The sequence below is a fragment of the Morus notabilis genome, unplaced genomic scaffold (genome assembly GCF_000414095.1).
Source record: "Morus notabilis unplaced genomic scaffold, ASM41409v2 Scaffold207, whole genome shotgun sequence".
NCBI lineage: Eukaryota > Viridiplantae > Streptophyta > Magnoliopsida > Rosales > Moraceae > Morus > Morus notabilis.
In genome coordinates, this window is record NW_010365952.1 from 232,853 (window position 1) to 245,367 (window position 12,515).

Here is a 12,515-nt window from a genome sequence, read left to right on the forward strand (position 1 = left end):
TTCGTCTTTTCATTGTCAACGCATAGAGAAAAAAATCATCTCAATCAGGATTAAAACGAAAAAGTTATAGCATTTTTAATAATAGAAAAAATACTGTTCATTAATTTGAGTTCGAGTTTCTGAACTCGAGTTGAAAGTGAAACTTGAACTCGAGTTTAAACTTGAGTTTAAACTCGAGTTCAAACTTAAAAGAACGTGAACTTAAATAAAATTAGAACTCAAATTGTATTTTTTTTTGAGTTTTTAAGGCCGCCAAACAAGGCCTTCAAGTCTGTCTCCTTAACCACTCGGACATATCGACGTACGGGCACCAATTGTACTCTAAAATATATAAACACAATTAAAAAAAGGCGTTTCATTAAACAGGCTTCACTATTAATGATTTTCTGAAGATTTTCCGGTGGACTAATGGAGTATTAATGCAACCATTAGTATAAGTTCAGTAAAATGTAAATTCATGTGCAAATTTTATGTAAAAATTTAAGTTCACTCAACCATTAGGAGATGTCTAACATCACTTTCCGCAGCCACATGGATGTCTTGAGTGTTGTTTGCCAAATATTGACACGAAATCTCGAATGAAAAGATCAATTATTGAAGTGTAAATGTACGAACGACCTAATCATCGTCATCATCCTTTAGATTTGAAGCCACTCGTACTAGAAATATTGAAAATTTACAAGTACAGTACTTTTCCCACATTTAATAGTACTTATTGGCTGCACTTAGGCAACATTTATTAAATAGAATATAAATTAGTCATAATTAAGGAAACTAGCTGACCCAAATTTCAGTTCCTTAGAGTAACATAAGCTACTGCGAAGAGAGTTAAGGTTAGAAATGTTGCGAGCAAAGTAGTTTTTATCGGAATCCCTCCTTTGTTACTCCTAAAAATCATGGCTTCATAAACTGGCAGGCAATTAACTACCGCGAAAGCAACGATAAGCAGTTGCATTAAAAGTCTTTCAAAATCTCCTCCTCCGCCTCTCAAGATCGTCACAATCGCGAAAATGAGGGCGGCGAGATTGGTTATTGCGGCCATTGTCAAGGGCACAAACAAGGGTGAGTGGACTCCAAACTCGAATACGCCTTGCTCGTATCTCTTGCTCTGTTCCTCATTTAGGACTTTGCTGGTCACGTTGAAACCGTGCGTGGAAATGCCTAAGGATTTCATCGAGTACTCGATGGAACCAAATAAAAAGCACGAGAGACTCCTTATCATCCACATTCTTTGATCGCCCCACCACCTTTGGAAGGTTCCTCCTCCTACTATGAAATCCAAGAGATCTTGGCCGTAGGCTCCGAAGAAAAGGAATAGATACAACACAAACCATGGCTCTGAAACCTGTAAATATACATGTTGGATTCAAATTAGGAAGTCGAAACCATTCAATAGCAAAATAAAACCATATGACATGTGCATGCGGTACTCAAAACAACGCCGTTCAACTACACGACACAAAATTAAAGAACGCTTTTGCAAGCTTTGCTAACTAAAATAATTGCTAAAATAATGTCGGATGACATAAAATTTTTCAACTTCAGTTGTCGTCGCATTATATAAAGGTTAAGTTGAAAGAGCGTGAGAATTTGAAAAGGTTAATGTAGAGTAATATAGTTGGTTAAACATTAAAAATTGAAACAGAGATCTAAATTTATGTTATATATACGGTGATGCTTTATATCAAATGTAGAAAAAGTTCCAAGATGAAGCAAAGAGAAACCAAAACGAGTTCTTTCCACAGTTTCTGACACGAATCTGTGCAAATCTTCTCAGATACAACCGCGTAAAACCAATCCACAAGAACACACACTAGAGAAGATGAAGAAACCTCAAGGATTTTATTTCTTATGTAAACAGAAAAACAATTACAAGAATTTGAGAATTCCCAGCACTAGAAAACTTTTCCCGAGAAAATTCTCTCACAGACAAGCCCTAATTTCCCTAATCTACTCTTTTTCCCTCTCTCTTAATGCCTGAAACGAATCTCTACTAGTACTATTTATTCTAACTAGACAACCAATATGCTATTGACACCTGGCTAAATTTGTTTCACACATTGAGATGTGATTTTATGTGAGAGTTTTTAACTATAATAAAAAAGTTAAATGTGACTATTTCTGAGAGTTTTTTACTATAATAAAACTCGAATTACAAACTTGAATCGGTGAAATGAACAGGGCCTCAACATTTAACTCTTAACAACCTCAGATACATTTTGTCACAGAATTTTGAACGACATTTTATAACAGTTTCTTTGACCCAAAACACATGGGAGACGACATATATAATAGAATTTTGAAGTGGAGGCACATTACCTTTGGGAAGATGGTGACTCCATTGAGGAGAGTAAATTGTGGGACGAAGGCATAAATGGCAGCAGGAATCGACCAAATGGGCCAAAACGCATAATGGGCATAAGCCAAGCCCATGAGAGGGCCCATTAAACTAATGCCGAATGTCAAGGGACAGTACTTGGAGAAAGCCACCTCAAGGAGGCCTATGGCCCACCGTTTGTTCTGGTTCAACACGTCAATAAGGCTGATTGGGGCTTCCCCATAAAATGCTGGCCTATCAGGATTGCAGAAAATGGTCTTCCATCCCTCACATTGAACACGGTAGCCAGTGAAGTAATCTTCTACTAGTGATCCATATCTCACACCCACCTGTGTACATTTTAAGAACACAAACATTAATTCCCTATGATTGTCATGACCAATATTTAAGTGAACATAATATCCCAGAAAAAAAAAATGTATACTTCATTCATATAATTAAGAATCATGATATTTGTTTTACGTGACACTTTAATGTAATAATCAGGAATTAGCTTATTACATACGAATGTTACAACTTCTTAAACTCATTGTTTCATATAATAAGTTTCATATTACATTCTTCTTCTGCATGTTACAGAATTGAGAAACCAGAACCGGTTTAGACAACCCTAACTAGCTAATTAACAACGAATAGTAGAGAGTATACAAGGCAACATTGAAATGGTTATTGCATGTCACATTATAAGAAAGGCCTAGTTTATTATGGACTAATTCCATCATGTAATTCTGCCACGTGTGGTGCTTGTCACTTTTCTAATGAAAAGGCGAGTGCTGGTGAAAACTTGTAAAATGCAGGATATAAATTTTTTAAGATTGATAAATTAAGAATTATGAAAATTTTGCTATTGTGTTTAGAAAAAAAAAAAAAAAAACTTATTGGTGAACATAGAGTTTTGAATTGTCAGATCAAATCACAATCATATCAGTTAAAAATATAGGATGATTTAAAGAAGACGGATTGACAATCTAAGGGCCCGTTTAGTTGGTTGATTCGAGTTGAGATGCAACTTTATGTGAAAATTTTTTACTGTAATAAAAAAGTTAGATGTGATTGTTTATAAGAGCTTAAATTCGAATATATGAAATGAACGGGCCTAAGTACTTTATAACTGTACCCTACTAATACCCTTTTTTTTTTTTTTACCTCCGTACTAGAGAAGAATTACGGGGCTTAAAAAGGTAACTAGGGAGCTAACCTTAAATCCCCACTGGGTCTGGTTCTCATAGTTGCAACCAGCAACACGGTGTGCCAACTTCAATACTTGTGGAGATTGGATGGGCTTGTTGACAACATGGTATGGGCTTAGCTCCGGCAACTCCGGCAACAATAATGCTGATGGGCCTCCAAAGAAGACCCGTCTGTTGAAAAAGCATCCAGTTCCAACATGATTTGGGCCATTCAGCCCATCCATTCCTTGGGGATTGATCACAAATAGTCGTTTGATCTCACAACCGTAGATGTCATTCTTGTTGATCCCATGAAACTTCTGAGGAAACTGAATGTACCCAACTTTGGATTCAACTTTTGTGTCTGAGAAGTAGCAAAGCACTCTCTGAAGCGTTTTGGGATCGTTTGAGTATGTGTCACAGTCCAGGGTGAGGATTATTGGGGAATTCATCATGATGGCCGAGACCCGAATCTGTTAAGAATTAAACTCACTAATTCTATGTCACCAAAAGCAATAAAAACACGGAAAAGAAATCAAACAAAAAACGAATTCACAAAATTTAAAAGAGATTTGTCTCAATATTAAGGTTGTGTCCTTTTTCAACCGCCGCAGTAATTCACTATATATGATGAAAATGAAGTTTACTAGAGAAAATACACCTCACAACTTAACAGAATCCTCATTAATTAAACCCATATAAGCATATATATATATATATATATATATAACCTTTATAAGTAACAACGCATATGTAGACAATAAAAAAAAAAAAAAAAAAAAAAAAAAAAAAACAAGAGACAATAATTCTCAAGCACAATATTGTTACAGAGAGTGGAATTTTTATATTTTTATATTTTAAGTCATGTTACTATAGCTTTATTTATTAATTATTGTTGTTTGAAGTAACTAACATGTTTGTTATAAATAGTAATGTTTTAAAGACAGCTTACAAGGACATTGAGGGCACCAGCTTTGAAATGGTGGTGTGAAGTCATGCTTTTCTCTCTAGAGACGTATATGAGGTTTGGCATTACATGACCTGTTATGTCTCTATCCTTGCTCTTATCCAATATAACCTGCTCAATAAATGTATATACAAAAATAGTGTATATATCCAAAATTGATGACATTGCATATGGATATATATATATATATATATGTCTGCATGTGTGTGATGTATATATGTATATATATGCATGCATGTATGTATGTATGTATATAACGTGTGTGTACATGATATATAAACATTACAGCCTGCTCAATTAATACATATATATATATAAGTACAGTATATACATCCAAAATTGGTGACACTGCATATACATGTGTGAGTGTGTGTATATGTGTGTATTTCTGTACGTATGTATGTATATGTAGGTATGCATGTGTGTATGTATATATAGACGTATATGTGTATCCATGATAAGATGATCTTGATAGTATATATGATCACCTGAATGACAGTTGGATGATCTTGCCGCGTAAATCCGTCCGTCCATTTGTTGAAAGCTTGGCTTTCTTCTTCCCCGGTGATGAACTCATCGCCAACTTTCCCTCTCTCAACCACGTTCTCCACCCTCACTTTCATGCTTTCGTACATAGTCTGTAGACCAACAATAATATTAATTTCACAAGAGAAAAGGCATGTTTTATGTTTTGATCTTGTATAAAAGGGAAAAATAACTCCAAACCGTTATATAATAATTTTGGAAAACACATATGTACCGAATAGCATATAAATGAATAAACATTTTTTTTTATATAGTCAATGACTGAAGACATATATTTGGTAGCTATAGATTTGTGTATAGATATGTATGTATGTATGTACACTCTCATAATTGTACTTGTATAAAAAATTGCACATAAATATTTGGGCCACATTTGGTAGCTTGTATTGTATTATATTGTATAAGGTGTATTATAATGTGTTATAGTGTATTATATTGTCATAACACAATACGTTGTTTGGTATCATATGGCGTATTGTATAAGGGGTTAAAATATAAAAGTTTAGAAATTTAGGGTTAAAATGTAATTTTAAAAAAATTTTAAGGTCAAAATATAATTTTTCAAAAAAATTAAGGTCAAATTTTAGTTTTTCAAGAATTTAGGGGTTAAAATGTAATTTTTTAAAAATTTTGGGGTCAAAATTGTATTTTTACAAAAATGAGGGGTCAAATGTAATTTTTTTTAAAATAAAAATTTACATTATACTCCCTCAATTTTTAAACAATTATAGGTTACTGTGTGATTTTATATTGATCTGACCCCAACTCTCGATCACGCACAATCTTGACATGTATCACAAATTCATTACAAAATACTACGATACAATAGGTAAAAATGAGTTGTACTATATAATACGACATACACCATATTAATTTATCATTCGTATTAGTTTATACAATACAGTGGTTACATCAAACATTTTACTAATGTATTATTATATAATCATGCTTTAATATGGTCAAATAAATATGTCATTCATGTGTTAATAAGGACGGTGTTATTAGAACAAGTGGGGGCATATCTGTGAATAAACCTCACAAAATCTATTTCTGATAGTTTAAGTACTATATAAAATTGTCTAAAGTATTATATTGTCTCCATTGAATTTTAATTTCTTTAGTAACTATTTAATTATTGCTTTTATACCAAGTACATACTCGTAACAGATTTCTTAGTTTTCTATGTTGAATCTAAATCCATCTCCCACTAGATTATACGAACATTGATCCAAACATAGGTGAGGCCAGAAAATGTAAGGCTTGTTCTTTTGAGTGAAAAACTAAAAAAAATGTAACTCGAATTACAACTTTATTCGAGTTTATGTTTTTTTAAGTTTGAACTTGAGTTCAAACTCGAGTTTGTGACTAAAACTCGAGTTCAAGTTTTCCCTTCAACTCGAGTTCAAAAACTCGAACTCAAATTAATGAACAGTGTTTTTTCTATTTTTAAAAATGCTATAACTTTTTCGTTTTAATTCTGATTGAGATGATTTTTTTTCTATGCGTTGAAAACGAAAAGACGAATAAAACAACACCCATATACCCTATTAAAATTTTTCATCAGTATTGAGTTTTTATTAAAATACTATCTAAATATAAATTCAAGTTTTGACTCACTCAAACACAAATTAAAAAAGATTTTTATCTCAAACCATAACTCAAATGTACACAACTAAATACAAACTCAAGTTATAACTTCAACTCAAATTATAACTCAAATTCAACTTAAGAATTATACTCAAGTTAAACTTTAAAAGAACAAGCCCGTATATTCTCATTCTCTCTCATAAAAGTCTCCTTTGATTTTATGGGGGATCGATTCTAAACTCGTGAGTAGATAGATCATAAAGAACCCTCAAATAATCATATATTTAAGGCATCGTTCATTTCATCGATTCGAGTTTTTAGTTTTAGGTTTCTACAGTAAAAAGTTCTCAGAAAATGTCACATCTAACTTTTTCTACTACAGTGAAAAGCTCTTAAAAAATATCACATCTCAGCTCGAATTGAAAACTTGAATTCACAAAGTGAACGAGGCCTAAATAATTTCTCTGATTGAAAAGATCTTTTGGACACATTAAATACTACAAAAAAACGTCTCATTCAAGTCTGATTCATTTTATAAATTTAAATTTTTAATTTAAGTTGAGATATGATATTTTTTAAAAATTTTATATTATAATAAAAAAATTAAATGTAATATTTTTTAAAAAAATTTTATTATAAAAATTTAAAACTAAAAATTTAAGCCGATAAAATTAACGAACGAGACTAGAAACTCAACTAGTGGCTATCTTTTTTTGACCAAACGCACAAAACTGATGTGACATTGGATGGACCAAAAAAGGTGCTCTTCAGTATAGGAGGTAACATTAATTACTCCACATAGGACATACACGTCATTTTTTGTTGCTAAATGCTGTGATGTGACAACCTGCGCGAGTCGGTGAACGCATTAATCTATTCGAAGTTATATTGCCAAGTTGTCAGAAAGTAGTACTACACAAGTCTATTCAATTTATAAATTATTGAAACGTCCAAAAAATGTTGTAGCCACACAAAAGGAAAAAACCAAAAAGATTTTCCGTTATGTTTTGATGGCGCACGTTTTATTGGATGAAAGACATTTTCACTTTTGCAAGGGATGTGGGCATCTATCAAAATAATTAGTAATACTATCAAAATAAAAAATTACAAAAAAAAAGGGCGCACGGTTTAAAACTAAATCCTACTATATATATTTATAAAACCTTATAGAGGAATTTTGCTCTATATATTATAGAATTCTATTTTTTTTTTATAATTTAACCTTTTACTTAGTTTGAATATCTCATTTATTTAACAAAAAAGAATGTCTTACTTTGACCTCTAAATTATATAGCCACTCTTACTAGTTAGATATTCAACTTACTACAAGAAAACGTGTAATTACTGAGGTCAATAATTCTTGACGCTTCTGTAACATCAAAAACATTAATATTTACCGACGCTATTATCAAAAAGGTGGCATCGATAAGTTTATTTAGTCCCTTCTGAAGTTAAAAGTTTTTTGAGAGAACTCGTTCGGTTCGTTAATTTAAATTTTTAATTTGAGTTGAGATGTGATATTGTGTGAGAATTTTTTACTGTAATAAAAAAATTAAATGTAACTATTTTTAAGAACTTTTTACTGTAACAAAACTCAAATTTTAAACTCGAATCAACAAAAAAAATGGGACCAAAATTCTGGACGCCATATTATTGGATAAATTAAAAGATTACGTTTTATTCTCAGTCCCTACAAAATATATGACGGCGGTGGCTTTGAAGGAAGCTTTCCGATGCCTTATCATAATCATCTACGTCTACTCAACACGTGTAAAGAAACAAATCATTTGACTTGTATATTGTACTCTTCTCTTCTGTAACTATTATGCCAATTATGAGATTCATAATCAATTACTACATAAAAGTTAACACAACTAAATACGATTATTTTCACAAATTCAAGGCTAACTATATAATATAAGAAATACTACTTATAGTGGAAAAACTTAGCATTTTTCTCTATTTAAGAGTTACCAGAGTAATTTTTATATATTTCTAATTTATTTTTTAAATGATAATTATAATATATATATATATATATATGTTCAATATCATTATACTTATATATGATCACGTCTAGCATTAAGTTAGCCACATGAAGGTTGATCTGTAAAACTAGTGTTGTAATAATTTACATACCTTTATCTTCTGAGCCTCAGAAAAACGACAGTCATTCGAAGCAAAGTACACCTCCGGTGAGCGCTCAACGACGTCGTTTTTCCTGCAGAAGGGCAACCAGTGGGCGGCAAACTTGGCGGCCTCCAGGAAAGCGAAGAGCGTCGGCGCCGACCCACCGTCGTCGGAGACATACAACGAGAGCTTCTCCGGCGGATAGTCATAGGCCATCACCGACAAGGCGGTGTTCACGACGCCCATCGGCGGCTCTTTGTAGGGATCGGCGGTGCAAATGAATACATCCATCGCCGGAACGCAGTCCGTTTGATCTGTCACCACCTTTGCGAGGCTCTCCGGCGACTCGGTACGGTAGACGGGATGCATACGAAACGACTGCGTTGTGGTCCACATGAAGGCGAGGATGAGATCTGCGATGAGGAGAGAGAGGGATATGAGTAAGGAGGATATGGAGGTGGTGGAGTCTGCTAGGGTTTCCAAGTGGTGATAGAGGAGGGTTAGGACGGCGGAGGCGTAAACAGCGGCGAATATGCGGTTCGAGATGGCGAGACGGGAGATCTTTGCCGTGTGGAGAGGAGGAGATCCCCCGGTGCTCCGTAGTAGAGCTTCCATTATTATGCGTGTTTGAGTTAATTGACTTACCTATATAACACTTTAAGACTTAAACTGTGTTATATAGACAAAGTCTTAAACTTCAGTATATGTACAGTTTGGTAAATGTAATATTTTTTCGTATTTTCGTGTGACATCGATAATAAATGTGTGTAATACTAAAATTTTTTTTCTTTAAATGTAATATTCAATATTATATTACATTTTTGGATTATGTTTTTTAAATGTTACACTTAATTAACAAATTAATATTACACAGGAACGATGTTAAAAACAAATTATTACATTTACCGGAAACAATTGTATATATAGGAATGCTCTCCTGAATATAAATATTATTTGTAAGAGTTGGGTGGCCTTCCAAGCTTTGCAGGTCATAAGGCCAATTATGAGGGGGTATAATCATATCTCCTCTCCCCGAAAAAAAAAAAAAGGTATTCCCTTTAAATAAATAGAAAAAAAAATAAAAGAAAAGTATTCTTCTTTCTCATAATTTTCAGTCGTGTGTTTAATCACTTGTCAATATATTGGTGGTTTGGGAGGGCCTACACAATGTTACGATAATTATAGGAAAAGGATATTCCAATCCTACCACTCAAATTGATAATTATTGATTCGCTAAAACATGATTGAAAAAATAATTAACACTTGTTTCAAATATCACTTTTTCATAATTCGTTTTCCTCTTCAATTTGTTCTTATTAGTTGCTTAAAATGAATACATTACTGAAAAAGGGAAAAGGCCAGAGGCGGTACAGAGAGAAGATAGCTTATGTTACCATGTCTGAGCATCACATGCATAGTACTTTTACCCTGCGAAGGACACACTTTTATTTATATGTATGTATCAGTTTAAATGACCAAATATTGTTGACTTTTATAATAATCATCATTTTTTTTGTTTTGTCTTGTTTTGCTGATAATATTTCGAGATCAAATTGTATTTTGTTGTCCAGCTAGATTCACAATCAAAAATCAAAATCATGCACCTTTCCTATATGTATGTATGTATCAGTTTAAATGACCAAATATTCTTTTTTTTTTCCTATTTCTCTTTTCTTTTCAAATATTTAAAATAAAAAAGTACATGTATTATGAATGATATGGACTATGGACCATCATATGTTACTTTTCGTGTCTCTCCTCTTTTTTTTTTTTTTCCCCTTTTTGCTTTGCTTCTTTTTCTTTGTTGGTTCTTTTTTTTTTTTGTTATTTTTTTATAATATATTAGTTTGTTATTTCATAATTTTTTCTCTACTTTTTAAGTTTTATCTCCTTTATTTTTAACTGTGTCGTATTATACTTTAAAATGTTTCATGTGTTTTATGATTAAATGTAACATTTTGACTCAAACTACCATTAATATATACTCATGTGAGTGAGGATTCAATTTCAAACTTTACATCTTCTGGTGGTATCAAGTGTGTAATTTCCGTTAAGATACTATCACTACCATTTAATCTATACTCTTTTTGAATCTCTAAGTAAAAATTTTTTCTATTTTTTCTATTGTTATAAATTTCTCTTCTCTTGCTACAATTTAATCTATACTCTTTTGAATCTCTACGTAAAAAATTATATAGTATATTTTTTAACGTTATAAAAACTGCAATTACAACTCAATACACGTACCTAGCAGGTAAAAACAATTTAGGAAAATTAGTCGAATTTGCTAAAGAATGTGTCTTCTTAGGACATGATCTGTAACTTTCATGTACCAACTATAATATAGGGTACAAAGTTTAGTGGTTGTCAATTATATATGTACGTGTGTGTATATATAACCTTAAAAAAAAAGTAATTGTCGCTAGTGTACATTGCGTATCATTTAATTATACACAATGTAGCGAAGATAGATGAAGCACAAGAGTGAAATAGGAGCGTCAAGGTCTAACAGGAAAAGCCCGCTCGACACAAAAAGATTGAGCACAACGAAAGTTCATTGATAAAATTACAACATGTGAAGGATTAAATCAGTCAATCAAAATCAAACCTCAAATAATAAGGATACGAACGACACGACATATAACTAAATTTAGCCAAACATCATCACCCATGCTATCGATAAATGAGTGGTACACACATACAAGGTCGGGAGGCAAAAAAACCGCCTTCATTATTACAAAACTAACGGAATAACAAAACAATATAAACCAATACCAACAATGCGGAAGTATCAACACTTATATTACAAGCCAACAAACACAACAGAAAAAATAAATAACCACAACCAACAGGAAGGACTCGACCACAACAAAGACGGTCATTACGTCACGGAGTAGGCAATCGGATATAAGAAGAGCTACCACGGAAGGAGTATAATTGCCGACTACGAAACCAAACATGAAAGATCTCCAAAAGAAGCATTGCACCATTGAGATGAAGATCCCCACGCCATAGGTCCACTAGGAACACACAGCTTCACATATTGTCAAAAGCCCTAGAACTTCAATCTCCGGCAGTAAGCGCCACACGCATCATGCCTCCTAAATCCGCATAAGTGAGGAGGATGAGACCCCAACACTACAATATTAGATCGCTGCTAGAGGACCGAGAACGTCGCTCCAATAATTTGTCGAATCTCCATCACAACTGCCATTGCACAGCACCCATCAAGCACAAGAACCACCTACAAGACTCAGGCTTCCATCACAAGTGTTGAACATATTGTATTTGCGATAGAATATATTCTGTTTATGTCAGAATATTATGTATTCAATTTTGTCAACTTTCTTGATTCTTTGTAATTACTGGATTCTTCTCCACGTAATTAGTTAGTTACCCTATTTAGGTGTCCCCTTGTAACTATAAAAGAGAACTCTCTCTTTCAATTGAGATATAGAAAACATTTCACATATTTCTTGTCTTCCTTTATTTTCTACATGGTATTAAAGCCAGGTTGTTCCTTGGCCAAGAAAACATACCGTAACCACCACCCACTATTTCTTCCTCTTCAATAGATGTCGACACCAGTCTCCTTTCTCTCAACAACGAGTTAAGCGAGCATCATTATTGTTGCACACCTTTCTTCCATCTCAAACCCAGCCGACGTTTCGTTGCGCTTCATTCTCTAGCGCCGATCGAAGTCAATGTCGTTGTGTTGTACCCAATCAACGTTGACCATGCCATTACTACCGACGCTCGCCTACAAGCCCGATGTTGT

The 12,515-nt window shown here is 33.2% G+C and overlaps 1 protein-coding gene across 1 annotated transcript; it reads right to left on the minus strand.

Annotated features, from left to right (window-relative positions):
• Nucleotides 1-597: 597 nt before the first annotated feature.
• Nucleotides 598-9,432, minus strand: LOC21391232 (cellulose synthase-like protein G3). Its single transcript, XM_024172787.1, has 6 exons — nucleotides 8,747-9,432; nucleotides 4,963-5,112; nucleotides 4,460-4,585; nucleotides 3,537-3,980; nucleotides 2,320-2,667; nucleotides 598-1,345 (listed from the first exon to the last, which is right to left on the minus strand). The coding sequence occupies exons 1-6, from the start codon at nucleotides 9,350-9,352 to the stop codon at nucleotides 791-793; spliced, it is 2,229 nt and encodes a 742-aa protein (XP_024028555.1). The 5' UTR covers nucleotides 9,353-9,432; the 3' UTR covers nucleotides 598-790.
• Between the last annotated feature and the right edge of the window lie 3,083 nt (nucleotides 9,433-12,515).

Coding starts and splice junctions, on each gene's coding strand:
- LOC21391232 (XM_024172787.1), bottom strand. CDS start 9,352: ATGGAAGCTCTACTACGGAGCACCGGGGGATCTCCTCCTCTCCACACG. Junction 2,668..3,536: donor AGACCCAGTGGGGATTTAAG/GTTAGCTCCCTA, acceptor AAATGTACACAG/GTGGGTGTGAGATATGGATC. Junction 1,346..2,319: donor GAGTCACCATCTTCCCAAAG/GTAATGTGCCTC, acceptor GTATATTTACAG/GTTTCAGAGCCATGGTTTGT.